The following is a 21,334-nucleotide window of genomic DNA, read 5'->3' on the forward strand; positions in this document are numbered from 1 at the left end:
CAAAGTTTTGAACATTATGCAAAACATAATGGTTAAATCATTTGGTTCAATAACAGAACAAACCGTCTAATAAGAATATTCCATCTTTGTTGAGACCCGAATAGCTCAATTGTATAGAATCTACTAGGGTGCATAGATTCCCTCAAGATTGTAGATCTTGGTTACTGAACGTATACCTAATAAAGTTTCCTATACACTTCTTCTAATCATTTCACATTGTAATGAACGGGAACACAAGTGGGGACATTCGAATGTAATTTGAACAGAAAATTGCAAAAAAGTCATATAGTAAATACTTCATTTGCAAGACGTCAATCAATCGTCTCAGATTTGACTGTTCCTACGTTTCCACACTAATCATTCTCTGTTCTCGTTCTCTTTCCTTCGATTTTCTGCCTTTAGGCATTTCAGTTTCGATTGATGATACATACTACTTATATCTTTCGATATCAGTAGCACATACCACAATATATCATCATAATACATACGACACTGGATCGCTTACACTAGTCTATTTGTTTAAACACATAAACATTGGTACAAGGAGGCACCAAGTATATATGCTCCACATAAATCATTCGATTTGTGTGAGGGCTGAGATACTGTTCGTGTGCTCAAACCGAAGCAGGTGGTTTTCTTAGGGGACCACATCCAGAGCCTTCGACCTAAAGGTCTATTCACAAGGCAGTATAGCAACGTTAGGAGATGCAGTCCCATGGTAGCCGGTGACCAACGATTGGTTCATATGCCATTTATTCCTTTCAGGTTCCTCGTGCCCATGTGTACCATTGGTTTGTAATCAGGGTTCTCCAACTCCTTAAGCTGGACCCTCCTTACACTAATGGTTACAGTGCAATTTGATCGACAGAATCTTATCACCACCACAAAAAATAATCTAGACAAATATGACATTGATCAATCAATTGCATAACATATAATGATTTAGAGGAGTTGATTCAACTTTAATGATCATAAATGTCGATTCACCTATACAGACGAATGATTATAATTTAAATATTAAAAAAAACTGACTTGTATATAAACTTTAGTTTCTAGACCTTTGATGTTTGTCTGTTTGAAATAAGAATTGTTTAACATAGAATCTAACTGATAAGAATTCAATGATTTACCATTATTTAATGAACAATTCCATTTTCATTAATATATACAATGTATAGTCAAAACAATTCATTCTAATCTATGATCTATTCTACGTTATAGATAAGCAAAGATGGATAGTGGCTAGTAGTGGAATCCATTACACGTGTTTTTGTTCTATTTGAGACTAGTCAGCCGAATGTACTTGTATCTTAGAATTGATGTTCACTCGATGACTCGAGCTCAGTACCGTTTACTTCAAACGTCATCGCGTTATCCACTTAGCTACTGAGTCTTGATAACTCCACCTATAGCTCTTCCAGAGTTACTGCCGATCCCAAGCTTGGGTAAAGGAGAAGGGTTGGGCACTAACTTTCTAAAAACGTACTGAGTCGTGATAGCCACTTGTATATGCAATGGAGCGAAGTTTAAATTCACTCGGTATTGTTTACTTGAATCTTCCCATCGTAGTGTTTGAAGCGGACGTTACTGGGTTCGAGTCCCGGAATGAACATCAACTCTGGGATGGCAGGCGCATCCAGTTGACGAGTCCCGAATAGAACGAAACATGTATCCTGGATTACACTACTAGCCACTATCCATCTTTGCTTCAATAGTTTATGACTTAAGGTTATATCGAGGCAATCCGCACAGGATGCACATATGTCAACATGAATCTGATCAATTGCAGTCCCAAATAACAATGAGGAGATTCAAGTAAACAATACCAAGTGAATGTATGTTATAGATATTTTTTTGAATTCAAAACAAATATCACTTAAGTTAGGATACATTAATTAAAACAAGCTTTATATCTACCCGTTCAAGGATTGGCAAAGTAAAATCTTAATTCCTGCAATTGAAGAATATATGGAACTTAAAACAACTGTCTTTCAACCGATGTCAAAGTCACAATCTTCTATACGAACGTCAAACGTGGAGAACTACAACAAACACCATCAAAAAGTACAAGTATTTATCAGTAGTTGTCTACGCAAGATACTCAACATCCATTGGCCGGATGCCATCAACAACAGCGTACTGTGGGATAACAAACCAGTTTCCATTTCAAGAGGGAATTAGGAAAAGACTTTGAAAGTGGATGGGACACACATTACGGAAATCATCAAACTGCATCACGAGTCAAGCGCTAACTTGAAATCGTGAATGGAAACGGGAAAGAAGAAGGTCAAAGGACACACTTCGCCGACAATTGGAAGCAGACATGAAAATGATGAATAACAACTGTAAAGGACTGGAAAGGATTTTCGACGACAGAATTGGATGGAGAATGCTGGTGATTGGCCTATGCCCCCCATGACGCGTAACAGGCGTAGGTATGTAGGTAAGTAATAAACAGAATGAATATACAATCACTATATGAATGAGTTTATTTTCAACTAAAGATGTTGTTGTCTTTCTAGGTGAATATATCTGGACAGGAAAACACTATGCACGCTTCTTCGACACTACGGAGTGCCTGAGAAGATAGTCAATATCATACGGAATTGCTGTGATGGATTAAACTGCAGAATGGTGCATGTAGGACAGCTGACAGACTTGTTCGAAGTAAAGACTGGTGTCAAGCAAGTTTGCTTACTCTCACCCTTTCTCTTTCTACTGATTGACTGAATTACGAAGACGTCAACACATGGGAGGAAACAAGGGTTACGATGGATAACTAGCATGCAGCTGGACTATCTAGACTTCGCAGATGATCTGGCTCTTCTGTCGCACACGCAACAATAAATGCAGGAGAAGACGACCAGTGTAGCAGCAGTCTCAGCAGTGATAAGTCTCAACATACACATAGGAAAAAGCAAGATTCATCGACACAACACAACATGCACCAGTTAAATCACACTTGATGGTCAAGCAACTGTGAACCAGTACAAGAGTGAGAATTTCCGAAACAGTTCTACTGTATAGATCGGGAACTTGGAGAACTGTGAAAGCCATCATCCAGAAGACACAAGTGTTTGTTATCAGTGGTCTACACAAAATACTTCGGATCCGTTGGCTAGACATTATCAGCAACAACCTACTGTAGGAGGGAACAAACCAGAATCCAGTGGAGTTAGAAACCAGGAGGAAGTGCTGGAAGTGGATAGAATACACATTGAAGAAAGCATCCAACTGCGTCACAGTTCAAGCCTTGCATGGGATCCTCAAGGCCGAAGGAGAAGAGGAATACCGGAGAACACATTACACTGAGAAATGGAGACAGGCATGAGAAGAATGAACAACAATCAGATAGAACTAGAAAGGAAGTCCTAGGACAGAGTGGGTTTGAGAATACTGATCGGCGGCCAATGCTCCGTTGTAAGTAACAGGAGTAAATAAGTATGTAAGTAAGTAAGTAATTTTTAAACTACTTGGGATGCCTTAATACTTTCGACTTTATTCTTTCACTCACTCACTCACTCACTCGCTCTCTCTCTCTTTACCTCTTTATTGCCAAATTACAAATATACACAAACACATAGATACATTAATGTACCCGACATTCGAATGATCTTATGTAAGTTACAATAAGTATGTATAAATATAGATTCACCATAGAGATAAATATAATTTGTAGTTACTGATGATATTACTAATGATTAAACGTATGTGAAGATTTGAATTTTCCGGTTTTTCATATTTTAAGATTAAATTAAACAGTTACTGTTAGTCTTTATACACTTTGAGCGAAGTATTATCATGTCTTGAAATACAAGTTTTCGGTATATTAGAATTTTAGCTAATGAAGGGAGAAAGAATGCAGAACGTACATTTTGTCCTATATTTGGACTTATCAATTGTATGTAGCTTCATCTTACTTTTCATGCTGTAAACTACCTTATGGCGTACACATAGAAAATGGATATAAAAAATACTATCGACATACTGAAGTGATAAACAAGGGTATGATCATCTTCATTGTAGATTTATGTAAAGGTTATTAGTAACGCAACTCCGCTTGTAGCTTCGCTAGAGTTACTGTCGGTTCAAAGCCTGGGTAAAGGAGGATGGTTGGGTACGGGATCGGCAACCCCATCCCGTAGAAAATAACCTTTCTAAGAAAAACACTAACCAGAGTAGACAAATCAGTAGTGGTGCACATAAGACGTGTTAGTTCCCTCATAACTGAAGTTACACTTAGCCAACGCGACTTGACTGAATTCAGACCTAAGTTTAAAGATTACTGCTTATAGTTTTCAATCGTCTAAAATCAAGATATAAAGGAAATAACATCGAATCACATACACTAGTGTTTGAACTGCAACTTGGTCTAAAGAATAACATTAAGATCAGTACGAACATATCAATGGTCATCAGTCGATGATCAATTATTGTCCGTGTCTCACTCTTACAAGAGATTATTTGCTATTTGGATAGCTCATCTGAAACACATTTGATTGTGAAGCTGGGTAACGTTGGTGTTAATTTCACAGGAGGACATAATTCTTTGAAGTCCACAGATTCATCTCAGCAAAGAGTAATAACTAGAATCGATCCTAGAAACGTGGTGTCATACGGACTGCTCTCAACAACTCATCAATTCAAAACATTACACTCAAAGTCGAATCATTAAAGCTAATGTCCATACTAAAACTTTGTTGTTAGAATTAAGTTATCTGTACAATGGACAAAATAGATTAGAAGTTCGCTACTGCTCGATAAAAGGAACTTCAGCTTACATAGACAGATGATCTTATACTTTTAATATTTCCTATTCTTCAAAAGCTTCCTTTATGAAACAAGGCATTTATTTTCAATATTATTGATATAACCATCTTTATCGATTTAAGTAGTTTATTTGGATTTGATCAATTTAAAGAGATATTAGATTAATTTTTTGTTTTTGTTTTAAAAGATCCTATAATTGTGTATCCTTACTAATTCTAATAGTTGAGATCATCATAAGTCAATTGAAGCTAGATCATCATAGAAAACCTGGAAACACTGGATGGCCGTTTCGTCTTATTGTGGGACTCCTCAGCAGTGAACATCCATGATCGCAATGATCAGATCTTTTAAAATTACTATAATATCCACCAAAAACCTATTCTGATATCCTTACTAATCTTTAAGAGATATAACCATATAATTATCATATTTCAGGTTAAGTATGTACAATACAATAAAACTATCTGTTCACTTGGCAATCAAAATACCGACGATACAAATTAATAATGATGTTAATCCCTGGATTTTACTTAAGTGATCTAATGGTCTAGTAATATGATTTCTAGTCATAACAATATAAAGTTAATCAGTTAGTTTAAATATGTTCTAATTAAGCAAATAATGAATAGAAAGGATATAGTCAGTTTTAATAAACAATAATGGGAATTAAGTTCATGAGTGTGTATAAATAAACTCATCATGAATAGACTGTGGTGTATGAATGAACTGATGATTCTTTTGTACTTGTTTACTGCTTGATTTTGAATTCCAAATACAGTATATTCGTTTGTGCTTATCTAGTACTTCTTGATCCGATTGAGTTATTACTGAGATTCTCAGTTTGTATTATATTTCAAATACTTCAAACTACCATATCGGTGTCGCGATGAAGCCTCTAATGTAACAGTTGGTCATTCATTCAACTTCTGAAACTTTCGAGAATTATTTGGAAAGGTTTGAAATCTGGAGCATAACTAAGAAAGATGTGAAAGATGATAAACTTATAGCACACCTCCGTACATTCATCGGAAATGAAGTCTACAGTTTATTAAAACCTTTGGCATATCTAGAAAAGCCTATTTTACTTCCTTATACAACTCTCAAGGAACTACTGTTAGACTATGTTTAGTGTACAAATTTCGAATGAAGTAAAGGAGGAAATTTTTGTAAAATGATTCATTAGAACATCAAAAATTCCACTACATTACTACATCATCCCAATCCAATGCGTACTTATGGTTATGCGGATAATTTATTGAAGATTTACGATTCATTTCACAAAGATGGGCATAAGTTTAGTTAATGTCTGTCCTATGGCAGGTTGCACTCACTTAACTCATGTGTATTTCGTAATTTTAATTGCTTTAAATGTGATGAGATTGGACACATTCAGTCAGTTTGTCATACTAAGCTTCATTCCTCTGTAATTAATAATAAAATTTGTAATTCTGATCCGATTAAGTTGGGTGTTTCTAACGATCATTTGTCTGTATCAACGACATCGAAAAGCGGTATAGAGTCTCATAGCAGATTACAGTTAAATGAAACTCAGAATCTTTGTGAGACAAAAGTTTCTAATCAATCAACTTCTTATCGGATTTCTTATGTTATTGTACCAGATATAGCTTGTCCTATTGATTCACATATTTCTGATGAAATTCCTTACAAATCTGAGGAAAATATGTTGAATGAACCTAGTCGTGATCAAAAGCCTGATGTAGTTTTGATAGATCCTGATTTATTTAATGATTCATTACTCTTCAATGACATTTTTAATAAATTTCACTGATTGAAATCATGAGTCAATTGAAGCTAGACCACCATGGAAGACCTGGAAGCACTGGACAGCCGTTTCGTCCCAGTATGGGACTCCTCAGCAGTGAGCATTCAAGATCCCGCACCCCGCATGACTCGAACCCAGAACCTATCAGTCTCATGCCAAGGGCTTAACCAACTAGATCACTGAGCCGGCATCCAACGGTGTTAATGTCTAACTTCAGAAAAATCAAATCTTGATGAATTCATTCCAAATATTATTTGTCTTCATACTACGTTTGTTTTTTTTTTCGTAAACTTTTCCAATACAAAGCACGAGTATTAAATGAGATCGATTTGGATTACGTTACAGATGGTTTCATATCAGCTGTTGTTTATCCTTATCATGAAGTCATTTCTTATGAATACTCTAGTTGTTGTGAGAAGTATATTTTACATGAAGCCACATTATTCATAACTTGGGGATATGGAGAGAATAGTGTTAGAAAATCTATGCTTCAAATCCTAGATATCAGTGGTTTCAGTACACAACCAACATAGTGATTGTATACAATTCCAGGACCCAGATAAGTCCTTATATGTGAAAATTATATTTGAAATGATCTCAGCGATTGAAATTTAAATAACTTCAACGTTTCGTCCAGCTAACTTGTCTGGACTTCTTCAGGGTAATAATCAAAATCATCAAAGAAATATATAACTTTTTCACAATCAAAACTATACTGTGTTAAATCAAGATAAGTTCGTTTCAATTTCAGTTGTTAGTTCTGATATTAATGAGCATATTCTAGATCATACAAAGCCTACATCCAATACACGGTCGGACAGATAAGATAAACCTTAGGAAAAGAGGCACAATTGATTGCAGAAATTTGGATTCTCATTAAAGCTGTAGCGGATATGGTGTTTGTATGAACTAATGATTCTTTTGTACTTGTCTAATGCTTGATTTGAAGTTCCAAATACAGTACATTCGTTCGTGCCTATCTAGTACTTCTTCATTAAATTGAGTTATTTCTGGAATTCCTAGTTTGTAGTGTAGTTCGAATACTTCTAATTATCTTAGTAACACCCCAATAATTTTAATGATTTCGTAATGATGTATTTACGTGATTGTGAATCAACATATGTTGATTCAATGAAAGAGTTCTATGGTGATCGATTTAATTTGTAAATAAGATTCGTTCCGGATTAAACTCAATTAGGGTAGTATTAAAAATGTTGGAGCATTGGATAGTTGTTTCGTCCTAGTTCAGACTTGTAACTGACATTTATTTTACTTAAACACATAAACAATGGTACAAGAAGGTACCAAATAGATTTGCTCCATAAAAATCATTAGATTTGTGTGAGGACTAGGATCCTGTCCGGGTGCCCAAAGCGAAACATGTGGTTTTCTTAGGGGGCCACACCCGTAGCCTTTGACACAAAGACCTGATCCACGAGGCAGTAGAGCTATCAATCAACCTTCATATTAGGCTAATTATGATTAGTTAACCATATCAATACTTTAACCGTGTTCACGGATTATTGAACCCGAGATGAATTCCTGATATTCTTGTGAGAATTTTGAAACGTAGGGAGTAAAACAATCGTCATTTATCACATTACACAACCACTTTACTATATCACGAATTGAGTGATATCCGAATTATGTTCTTCTGTATACCAAATCAGTTATGTAATGGTTAAGTAACCGCTATTAGACATGTAGATTTTGTGTTTGATATCAGACGTAATCATGTATACATACACCACTGAGGAGTCCCATGTTAAGAAGAAACAGTAATGGGTAATGAGACTCCTTAACTCAAAATCTATTCGAGACCAAAAACATAGTGCATGACAGCTGATCAAATACACACAAAGGTAATTAGTTGATCTTTTATTGTTGTTTATTCAGTAAATACAATCGTTGGCTATATAATTAGTTACATATTTAAAATAATTCAATATTCTGATAAGGTGGTATAAATTAAGGTCTCATTCATTAAAATCAAATTATCCAAGATCAATTAACAATTATTATGTATGTACACATCTATTTCCTATTTTCATTATTCGAAATCCAAAAGAAACGGAGTCAATTTAAGATAAACCATTATTAAAAACCTGGAAGCACTGTGTTTAAGTCCGTTTCATCCTGGTATGCGATTCTTTAATAGTGCGTATCCACGATTCAACATGTGAGATTCGAACCCAGAACCTTCGTTCTCGCATACGAATGCTCAAACTGTAGATCATTGACCCGGCATCCAACAGTGTTAATGTCTAGCTTCAACCTAACCATAATATTGCGCAAACATTCATCCATTATCTGAAGCAGATAACTTTTTCTACTGGACATGGATTAACTCCACTATTCACGGCTTCTGACTAGAACTCCAGGAAAGCCATCTTGAAGCCAATCATTAATGAGCACATGATTATTATCAGAATAGAGATTTATGGAAATTGTATTAAGTTTAACAGTTGAACTCATAAAATTTACCAATGCATTGTATCAATTGTTAACGTGACGTTTATGCTAAGTACTGTAACATTGAACTCCAAGTCGAAACAGAAGATTAATCTAATGTGCGGTAAAAGTTATCTAAAATTTAACTAACCGTTAAACCCGTATTCTTCATAATTTTTTTCTATTTAATTCTTGAAAAAACTACATTAACTGAATAATTTTATTGATTTTTCAAAGTATTAAGTACCTACCTGATGTGAATCATTTTGGTCAGTTAGTCAGCAACAACGTAGAACTTCATATGTACGTACATCAGTTCGAGTTGACATACCACATTAGCACACAGATACAATTGTCGACTCAAATCCCATAGTGGTAGAGTTAGTAAGAGTATAAGCAGTAATCGGAAAGATTAGGGTTTGAAGATGTTATTCAAGGAGTATAATCCAGTGAAATAAATTTGGAAAGAGGAAGAAGAAAGGGACATGAAGAATTCAGAAGATTAGAATTCGAGAGAACACAAAGAGTGGATGGACGTGCGCCATTGCAAACGATTTTGAGCCATATCATTCAGGGTCTCTAACCATCGGTTTTTATCATCTCTCAGATCCCAACCAGATAGTATACACATACCAACATGCCTCAGACCACTTGTGAGTGACTTCATGGATTTGTGCCATGATTTGATCTGGCCACCCCTACCTTTCTTCCATTCTACTCCTACGCCAAAAAATATCGCATGTCGTGGCAGTCGGTGGTTGGGCATACGTAACACATGTCCCAGACATCTCAACTAACAGAATACTTAAAACGGATAACTATGGATATGAACTGAACCATTAAAACTATTTACATAAACAACAACCTTTCTACTTTTAAGGAAATTAGTTAAATAAGAAGCATTGAAAATCTGGAAACAATAGTCAATTTTTGAATGAGTGTCAAGTACTACCACAGTATCCATTTACGGCTTTACGCAGGATAGAACTAAAAGCCTCAAATCTAATATTATATGGAGTACTATTCAACTAAGATGTTTCTATTTGCTTTTCTTTATTTTTAAAGCTTCGTTTATTTGTGATACAATGTACCCATTACCTGTTCTCGTCAGTTAGCTACTGTTTCTCGATAGGATTGACTTCAGTATGGAGTTGTGGAAGAGTCTTACAATAGGACGAAACGGTCTTCCAGTGGCTTCAGGTTTTCTACGGTGGTCTAACATCAATTGGTCCAAGATCTCAATCATTAGCTTAATAATCTCCACAACCCGTTACTGATAATTACCATGTGATTACTAGTGATTAACTTCGTGAAGGAATTCTCGGAGTTCTATTGAGAATCCGTGACCAGTGAAGTTATTTCGTGCCGGGTAGAGACAGATATCTACTTCAGTACAATAGAAGATGGTTGCGCAATTTGTGGATTGGCTGAGGTTAGACATTAACACCGTTGGATACCGGCCCAGTGATCAAGTAGCTGAACCATTCGCGCGCAAGAATGAAGGCCCTGTGTTCGAATCCCGCAAACAGGATAGTGGATGCGCACTGTTGAGGAGTCTCATAATAGGACGAAATGGCCGTCCAGCGCTCCCAGGTTTTCAATGGTGGTCTAACATCAATCGGTTCAAGCTCTCAATTAATAACTAATTTAATTACTTGGAAACTCAAGAATTAACACTAATATCTACTTTGTTTCATACTTATTGAACTAAGCGTATTATGGCCTTGCAACAGAACTTCAAGCAATTTATCTGTAAGCTTATCGTACAAATAATCAGCAAATATGAGTAAAATCATTATGATTTAAGATAAACCAGCGGTCACACGTTAGGTTATAAGATGAGAACGTTTATCAAACAGAAATTGATGAAAAATTTCACATACATTTTTATTAATCACGTTTTTTCTCACAAACTTTTCATCAATTTATGTAATTAACTAAACTTTAAGGACATCCTATTCAGTATCTACCCATGCACTGTAATGTGTGCTACTTATATCGACATAAGTAGTATATAACGCTAATCAGGAATAAAATATGTAGCATCAGAAGTTCAAGAAGGAAAGAACAGAAACGGAAAGCAATCGGTATAGTAATACAAGAACAATGAAGTCTGAGACGATTGATTGACATTTTGTAAATGAAGTATTTACTGTATGGTTCTTTTCACCACTTCTGTACTCGTTTACTACAGTACTAACAAACAATGAATATTTTTATTGATCAACTGTAATTCAGAATATGAAATAGATCAAACTGAAAACATGTTGAAATAAAAAGAATCAATCATTATGGAGGCCTTTTTTGATTAGTCAAGAGCTCCAGTGATTCATAGCTTTATGAATTTACAGATAGTTTGTTTTGAAAATACATCAGTTCCATACAAATATCCAAGTGTAGATATTAATTCGCTTGGTAATGTTTACTTGAATCTTCCCATTATTACTTAGGACTGCAATTGATCAGCCTCATGTTGGCAAATGTGCATGCTGTGCGTATTGCCTCGATACTGCCTTAAGTCACAAGCTTTTTTAAGCAAAGATGGAGAGTGGCTAGCAAAGGAATCCAGTTTTACGCGCGTTTCGTCCTATTTGGGACTCGTCATCTGGATATACCTGCATCTCAGAGTTGATGTTTACCCTGGGACTCGAACCCACTAGTGTTTGCTCCAGACGCCATCGCGTTATCTACTTAAGTACTTTAATATTACTTATCCCAACTAGTACACCTGTCATCATACTATCGATTTGTACTTTTCACTTATTATATAATCTTTTCCATTGTTATCACTGACTCATAAACTACCTTGATTGGTTTAATAATTTTGTATATGCATATAAATACATTACTGTACATTAGAGTAAAGCCTGATGAGGATTTGGTCGAAAACAATATTGTTCGCTTATATCTATGATGTTCTAAATTACAATATGGGAATTTTTTAGACTTTCATTTGATTAATATTATTATTATTAATATCTCAAATCCCTGTCTTATCTCTTCACCATATCTTCATTATATTCCTGGTGTTCATTCTAAGTATCTAGACCGATATAGATCCGTGATAGATTTATGATAATGACCAGTAGTTAACTAATCAAGGAATTACGTAAATGATTATAAATTGATTTTGGTTTTCTATTTTTTTGAAGATATCTTAAACAAAGTACCGATAGCAGCTGATTGTTAAAGACCATGAATGTGACATGACTGAAAATCGTTTGCACTGGCGCCGGTGCATCCACTCTTTCCGTTCTCCCGAATTCTAATCTTCTGAATTCTTCATGTACCTTTCTTTTCTTTTTCTAATGGACGGGTTTACTGTGTAGCAGTTTGCTCCATCCTACTTTAAGGCTGTGAAACATGCCCTGTAATAGTAGGAGATGTTCGAAGATTACTATTATTCGACCGTAAGTGTCCTTGAAAAATTGCTCGTATATCATGGTACTACCGAGTAAGTAATAAGGTTGTTAGGTAAGGATGACGAATCAATTGAGGAAGTAATAAAACTTCATCAGTTGAGATGTCTGGGACATGTGTTACGTATGCCCAACCACCGACTGCCACGACATGCGATATTTTTTGGCGTAGGAGTAGAATGGAAGAAAGGTAGGGGTGGCCAGATCAAATCATGGCACAAATCCATGAAGTCACTCACAAGTGGTCTGAGGCATGTTGGTATGTGTATACTATCTGGTTGGGATCTGAGAGATGATAAAAACCGATGGTTAGAGACCCTGAATGATATGGCTCAAAATCGTTTGCAATGGCGCACGTCCATCCACTCTTTGTGTTCTCTCGAATTCTAATCTTCTGAATTCTTCATGTCCCTTTCTTCTTCCTCTTTCCAAATTTATTTCACTGGATTATACTCCTTGAATAACATCTTCAAACCCTAATCTTTCCGATTACTGCTTATACTCTTACTAACTCTACCACTATGGGATTTGAGTCGACAATTGTATCTGTGTGCTAATGTGGTATGGCAACTCGAACTGATGTACGTACATATGAAGTCCTACGTTGTTAATGACTGACTGATTCTGTTATTTACATTCGTTTGTTATTCTAGTTATCATCTTTTGAAATTAAATTAAATAAATTAATGTGAAAATCTTCAAGTTTTTCTGAAAGTATCTTAAAGGCATTTTCATTATAACCAGTATTATATAACAAACATACTTAATTATACCTGCTGCTTCTCACGAAGTAGCATAAGCTAATCCCTAGCATTCTCCATTCAACTTTTTCCTGGACAATCTTTACCCGTTGTGATTCTTTCTACTCATATCTGCTTCCAATTCTTTATGAAGTGCGTCACTTAACTTTCCTCTTTTCAGTTTCGTTTCAGGATTCCAAGTTAGTGCTTGCTTCATGGTACAGTTTGATGATTTCTCCGATGTGTTTCCTATCCAATTTCAACGACTCTTCGTAATTTCTTCTTCAGATGGAAATTTGTTTGGTTTTTTCTAACAGTAGGTTAATGCTGATGGTATACAACTAACAGACATGAGTATCTTACGTAGATAATTGTCTACAAATACTTGTACTCTTTTGATAATGGTTATAGTAGTTCTCCAAATTTCAGCTCCGTGCAATATAACTCACTGTCTGGATGTTCGTATTGAAGATTGTGACTTGGGTATTGGTTGACAGACAGTTATTTTGTGTTCCATCTGTTCATTAACTATAAAAATACTTTCAATAGTTGAAATCATTAGTCAATTGATGCTAGACCACCATGGAAAACCTGAAAGCACTTGACGGCCGTTTAATGGTTAAGCGTTCGCGCGCGAGACTGATAGGTCATGGATTTGAATCCCACAGGGAATGCGGGATCGTGGGTGCACACTGTTGACGAGTCCCATACTAGGACGAATCGGCCGTTCAGTGCTTCCAGGTTTTCCATGGTCGTCTAGCCTTCAATTGACTCATGATTTCAACTATAGAAATTACTAAAATCTCTACAAAACTCCTTGTGATTCTAAAAATACTGTCATTACTTAGCTAACCCTTACCTTTAAGGCAACACAACTATCCCAAATAATTTTCTCCAATCAAAATGTTTATTCTAATCTTCTATTAAAATCTATCATTTTATAATAATCAATAATAACCAATAAAAACAAACAAAACTTTGATTTGATTGGTTATTTACAAGGCTAAATTATTTCCCTCATTCTGATTGGCTGATCATAGATTACTATAAAATAAAAAAATTGATTTAAACTTTGATTTGATTGGTTATTTACAAGGCTAAATTATTCCCCTGATTCTGATTGGCTAATCATGGATTATTATTTTTTTTAAAAATAAAGATGAAGTATATAGCAACGTGACTAGTAACAACTATGATACAAATAAGATTTAAACAGCAAATTCGTCGTTGATGTTGGTACGGTATTTGACTTCATAAAATGAATATGTATATCATTCATTTGTATTTTATGGATTATTATTATTATTGTTATCGTCATCATCATAAATTTCATAAATGAACATTATCCATATTATTATAATACAAATTCAATCATTTAAATTTGGAAATTATGCTTGTCAATGGTGAATATGTAGATGGTTCATGGTTATTATCAATCTATATAGATGATTTAAATATTCAACGTGATATACGTGTACATGGTGAATGGTCTATTAATGAATTAATTACACAATTAATTGATGGTTTAATATGTCCCCAAAGAAAATTATTACAATCCAATGAAATAAGTTTACATTCTAATCATATTAAAATGAATTGGGAAGATTATGGTTTATGGTGGCCAATAAAATCCAAATGGTTATTAAAAACTAAATTAAGTTTAAATCAATATGGTTTACAAGCAGATGCTAAATTACATTTTTTATCCATATATGGACAATTAAATATACAATTACCCGATTTACAAATACGTAAATTTATTGATATCAATTTTGCTGAACCAGTTTATCGTGTTACATTATCTATATGTCATTATTTAAATATAAGACATTCAGAAGAATTATCATTAGGTTATCCTATTCAACAGAATGATTTAAAACATTCACGTTTTATACCAAATTCTATAAATAAACATGATCAAACATTATCGAATACAAAGAAATATTCAACATTTCAACGTAGTGCTACTATAAATACAACACATTCACAATATAAAACATTACATAAAGAATCATTATTTCAAATGAATAATGAAATGAATACAAATCAATCACAACAACAAGATGATGAAAGATCTATGAAAAGTTCTATATTATCAAAACATTCAATTCAATTATATGGTCCACCAATAATACGTGATAAACGTTATCATTATTATTCTATAAGACATAATTCAAGAAATTCAAATCATCAAACAACCTTATCATCAATTCCATTTAATTTACGTATTCTAGATGATCCATCATTAATTTATAGTCCGATTATTCATATAGATGAAGCTATACAAAATCATTTAATTGTAAGACCAAATAATTATATACAACGTATACGGTTAAATACAATATGGTTAGATTCATCTAAATCATTATTAGAACAAGGTATAACTATGTTAGGGTATAATCCTTCCTCTACTTTTTCTTCATCTTCTATGAATCGACCTAATTCATCAGGACAAGTACAAAATGATGAATATACAAAGTTATCAAATAGTGACAAAGATAATAATACAATACCAACATTAATTCTACGTTATAAATATGGTATCTATTATGATTTAAATATAAAATATGATTTAATACGTATTAATCAATTATATGAACAAGCGAAATGGTCAATTCTATCAGAAATTTATGATGTAACAGATGAAGAAGCATGTTTATTTGCTGCATTACAATGTCAAGTATGTGATCATGAATACTATTTTATAATATTGATTTATTTATGGATACTATGATACTACTAGGTTACTCAAATTAAAATAGGTGATTTTTTCATGTGCAATGGTGGTGAAGGGGTTCATACACCTGGAGATTTCGATATAAACATCTAATCAAAAAATTAGTAGAGTAACGTCAGGAGATACAGTCACATGGTAGCCAGTGATCAATAATTGGTTCATACTCCATTTGTTCCTTCAAGATCTTAGAGCCCATGTATATGATTGGTTTAGAATGAGGGTTTTTTCAACTCCCCTAGGTGTATCCTCTATATCTACTCATCCAGTTAAAGTACCAGACATTCGCTTCTTGTCTTTTCGATTTCGTAAACAATATGCTCGCCATAAAAATTCAGTGAAGATTAGTTTCGTTAAATATAATCATATGTTAATTGAAGTAGACTGTACTGTATTACAATGTCAAATATGTAATGATTACTATCTTTTCATAGTATTGATTTATTTATCTTAAAGAGGGATTCAATGAAATATTCAAAATACTTTTTATAAAATCATAGAAATGTGAACATATTGAGAAGGAGGAGGGGTTGCCTAGTTGCTTAAAGCGAAACAGGTGGTTTTTTTAAAGGGCTCCACGCCCAAAGACTTCGATATAAAGGACTGTTCCAGTGGAGCAACGTCAGGAAATACAATCACATGTTAGCTGATGATCAATAATTGTTTCATACGCCATTTTTTCCTTCAGGATCCTAGAGCCCGTGTACGTGATTGGTTTAGAATGAGGGTTTTTCACCTCTCATTAGTGGATCCTCCATATCCATCAACCCTGTTAAATCATTGGATATTCGCTTTTCGTCCTCTGAATTTCGTAAACAGCACCCCCGTCACAAGAAGGCAATGAAAATGAGTCACGTGAAATACGATCATATGTTAATGGAAAGTAGACTGTTCTATAAGGATACATTTGATTGGAAACCTCTAAATGTTAATTAGACATCTGTTCATTCTTATTTTATTATTCATTATCCATAGATTTTGTTGCAATAATTTTTTTAAAATAAACATTGTTGTTTATGTACTCACTTACTAAGTACAAATCTGTGTATATGATTTGGAGTAATAGAGACTACTGATATTACTCAACTTCTCAAACTGAAATTTGTAAAGTGATGTTTGAGATTGAAACCTACTTGTTAAAAGCTGAATGCTTTGAATGAAGAATGATACCATAATGGTAACACTGATAGTAGGCACTTATAAGTAAATATAATCGTTGAATAATTACTGTTTAAAAAACATTTTACATAAGTTAGATGACTGTAGAACAGAGAACTTTATATAATTTGTGTTAAGAATTGTTGATAGTAACTAAGCATATATCTTTAAATAGAGTTTGCTTTCTTATTACTACTAATTAAATCAATAACTAAATTACAGACTTTCCTTGAGATGGTGGAGAAGATTTGTAGCTCAGATGGATGATTTTGGTAGTTTTTCTTTCTGAGCTGGATTGTTTGATTGTGAAGCTTTCATCGTTCTTCTGAATAACATCATCAGCAAAAACTTCAGATAGAAGTCTGAAGTCTGGAGTTTTTGCCGATGATGTTGTTCAGAAGACTGATGAAAGCTCCATAACTAAATCATCCAGCTTATAGAACAAAACTCCATCAAAAACTTTCCTTATTAAGATCATAATACAATAACAGTTACATTGTCTTAGCAATTTCATAATAAAGTTATCACAACAGAAATTGTTCATTTCGACTCATTCAAATCGACAATAGTTTGGATTGATCAGTAGAAGTTAATAACCGATGTATCATTGCCCTCTTTTAATTAATTAATATGCATAATTTATACAATTAGATTTAAGTGTACTTTATAGTTGTGCAGAGTGATGAAACTGTTACTTCCATATATCTTCAGAAAAATTAGTCAGCTTCCCAATCTATATGCATAGTAGGTAAACTTCTCTAGATAAATATTTTTATTCGTATTATTCAGTTTATAGGTGTAGTACGAAAAAAAAATCCCATAAGATTAGTCTGAAAACATTTCAATGTATTTACACAATACACAATGTGAATTGTCTAGTCGTACATAGTATATAGTATAGGAGTAGGACTTTTACTGGGAGATTCATTTGTTGACTTAGAATATGCCGATGACATAGTTCTGTTTGGTGAAGACACTGACAAAATACAGAGTCTTCTGACCACTATAAGCAACAAAGCAAGCATGTTCGGGATGCGATTCTCTCCTTCGAAATGCAAAATGTTACTTCAGGATTGGGTTGCACCGACACCTAAACTAATGATAATGAGTGACGTAGTTGAGCGTGTCGACCGCTTCACTTATCTTGGGAGTCTCATCAGCCCTTGTGGTCTGGTGTGTGACGAAATCTCATCACGGATACAGAAGGCTCGACTAGCTTTTGCCAACTTGCGTCATTTATGGCGTAGAAGAGATATCCGTCTACCAATCAAAGGACGTGTTTACTGCTCAGCAATGCGTTCCGTCCTACTTTCTGGCTGTGAAACATGGCCGGTAAGAGTAGAGGATATTTATAGGTTACTATTATTCAACCGTAAGTGTCTTTGAAGAATTGCTCGTATATCGGGGTACCACCGAGTAAGGAACGAGGTTGTTAGGGAATGGGTACTAAGTAAGGATGACAAATCAATTGATGAAGATGTCTGGGACATGTGTTACGTATGCCCAACCACCGACTGCCCCGACGTGCGATATTTCATAGTGTAAGAGTAGGATGGAAGAATGGTAGGGGTGGCCAGACCAAAACATGGCACAAATCCATGAATTCACTGACAAGTGGTCTGAGGCATGTTGGTATGTGTATACTATCTGGTTGGGTTCCGTGAGACAATAGTACAGGACTATTTAACAGTGTACATCTACGATTCTGTTAGGGATCAAAAATATGAAATCTTAGCATCACAACCTATGGTTATGATTAGATTTATTTTTAAACCATTTTGATTTAATAATCGCATTAGATCCAATGAATTCAGTTTCTTCAGAAATGGTTTAAAGTAATGAGAATTTGCTTTTAGCCATCTAAAATACACTAGACTTAACTCAAAACTAGAGATTCTTTAAGGTTAAGCATCTATTTGTAACAGTTTGTACATTGAAAAATGTGAACGTAAGTTTTCACCGACTGAGATGGTTGAGCCACGTGTTACGTATGACAGCCCCCTGAATGCCCTGGTACGGCCGAGAGTGGGGAGAGTCCGCTCTCCCTCTCGAAATACTCTCACACGGCCACGCGTATACAGCCTCTGCCAGGGAAGTCCTACTCACTGCCTTCTCGTGGCGGGGGTGTTGTTTACGAAAATGAGAGGACGAAAAGCGAATGTCCGGCGCTTTAACCGGATTCCAAATCAATGGTGCACATGGGCTCCAGTATCCTGCGGGAACGAATGGCGTATGAACCAATCGTTGGTCACCGGCTTCCATGGGACTGCATCTCCTTACGATGCTCCACTGCCTTGTGGGTTAGACCTTTAGGTCAAAGGCTCAGGGAGTGGCCCCCTAAGATAACCACCTGCTTCGGTTTGGGCACCCGGGCAGTATCACAGCCCACACACAAATGATGAACTCTTTATGTCTATGGAAATTACTTTTGTCGCTTTGAAAAACAAACAGTTGATTCAGATTATTATCATTACAATTATTGTCATTATTAATACTAATATTATTATTACTACTATTATTGTCATTATTGTTATTATTATCATAATTATTATTATTTTCCACATTATTCACCCTCTTTTATACTTATACAGCGGCTCGTCTTTGGTGGAATTCCGACTGTATCCAAACGTTCTCGAGTCACTGTCCGGTTGAAAATTGTATGTTACCACCGAATACGAGGACTGAAGCAGATTTTCTGAAACCACGTGCACCATTCAAACTGGCTGCCTTCAACGTTCGCACATTTGTGCAGGTCGGACAACAGATAGGGCTGGCTATGTCTTTGGAAAGTCTTAATATCGACGTGTGTTGTCTATCCGAGACCCGTATTCAAGACTCTGGCGAAGTACTACAAATTCGATCTCCGTCTGTCGCTTCGAAAAGCTTGTTTTACGTGCGCTTATCCGGGGACCCTGTGGCATCTTCGTCTGGTCTTGCTGGCGTTGGTGTCGCACTAAGCGCTAGAGCTGAGGCAGCACTAGTCGATTGGATCCCCATTAACAGTCGGTTATGTGCTGTTAGATTAGAAAGTTCCATCAAAGTGAGAAGAAATCGGCGTGAGAAACGATGTCTTTTCGTCATCTCCGCCTATGCCCCGACAGATTGCAGCCCGGATGCAATCAAGGATGAGTTCTACCACCAGTTATCTGTTCTTCTACAGAAAGTGCGTTCGACAGATATTGTAGTACTAGCCGGAGACTTGAATGCTCAGGTCGGGCGTCTAGACACAGAAGAGAGTCGTTTAGGTGGCCAATGGGGACTCGTTGGTCGCAGGTCAGATAACGGGGACCGTCTACTGCAACTGTGCACAGACCACAACCTGTTTCTGGCTAGCACTAACTTTCGGCACAGTCATCGCCGATGTGCCACCTGGCATCCTCCCTCTGCATCTCAAACCTGGACTCAGATTGATCACATTGCGATCAGCTACCGCTGGCGTGGTTGTGTACAAGACTGCCGCTCCTTTTGGAGTATCTATCTAGACTCTGACCATGCCTTGGTCTGCGCCAATCTTGCCTTACTTTTCAGTGGACAACGAAGTGAACGCCATCAACGGATTGATGTTAGCAAGCTGGTTGCAACCTCTGTTGCAAGTAAGTATCGAACCGAGCTAGCCTCTAGGCTAGCTACCACTCTACCGAAAAGTATAGATGAGCATTGGTTGCAATTGCATGACGCCATGAAAATGGCGGGAACAGTCAGTTGTGGGTTTGCGAAACGTCCCGCTTTTAAGCACTGGGTTTCTTCTGGTTCCTTACAACTCATTGAAGCCTGTCGGTCTACTCTGGGTGACCGTGAGTTTGACCATAAACGAAGGATGTTACGTAAGGAAATCGAGCAAAGCTTGCGTAAGGACCGAGAAGCCTGGTGGTCGATGCGTGCTAATGAGCTGGAAGCAGCAGCTGCATCTGGTAACTACCGGAAGCTCTTCCAACTCATCCGAGCCACTGGCAGCAAGAAGTCTGGTGTGAGTGAGACAATCTGCGAGGATGATGGGATGCCAATCACTAACATCCATCGACGTCTTGGACGATGGGCAGAATTTTTCGAAGGGCAGTTCAACTGGCCTGCTGCTCCGGCAACATCGGTCAGACTGTCCTGCCCTCCATGGCCGGTGACGACTGATCCACCAAATGAGGCGGAAGTCCGCAAGGAACTCCAACTCTTGAAGCGTTACAAATCACCTGGCCCAGATGACTTACCTCCGGCTCTTTTTAAAGATGGTGGTGACTTTTTGACTAAGGAATTAACGACGTTGTTTACAAAGGTTTGGGAACTA

At 35.9% G+C, this 21,334-nt stretch overlaps 1 protein-coding gene across 1 annotated transcript in view; it reads left to right on the top strand.

The window, feature by feature from the left end:
- Positions 1-7,800: 7,800 nt before the first annotated feature.
- Positions 7,801-21,334, top strand: part of FERMT2_2 (Fermitin 2) — a 51,226-nt gene continuing 37,692 nt past the window's right edge. The window contains exons 1-2 of the mRNA XM_012943306.2: positions 7,801-8,415; positions 14,323-15,843. Of these exons, the coding sequence (XP_012798760.2) occupies positions 14,554-15,843 (1,290 nt within the window). The 5' untranslated portion in view covers positions 7,801-8,415; positions 14,323-14,553. The remainder of the gene's footprint in view (positions 8,416-14,322; positions 15,844-21,334) is intronic.

The sequence above is a fragment of the Schistosoma haematobium genome, chromosome 5 (assembly GCF_000699445.3).
Source record: "Schistosoma haematobium chromosome 5, whole genome shotgun sequence".
Taxonomy (NCBI): Eukaryota; Metazoa; Platyhelminthes; class Trematoda; order Strigeidida; family Schistosomatidae; genus Schistosoma; species Schistosoma haematobium.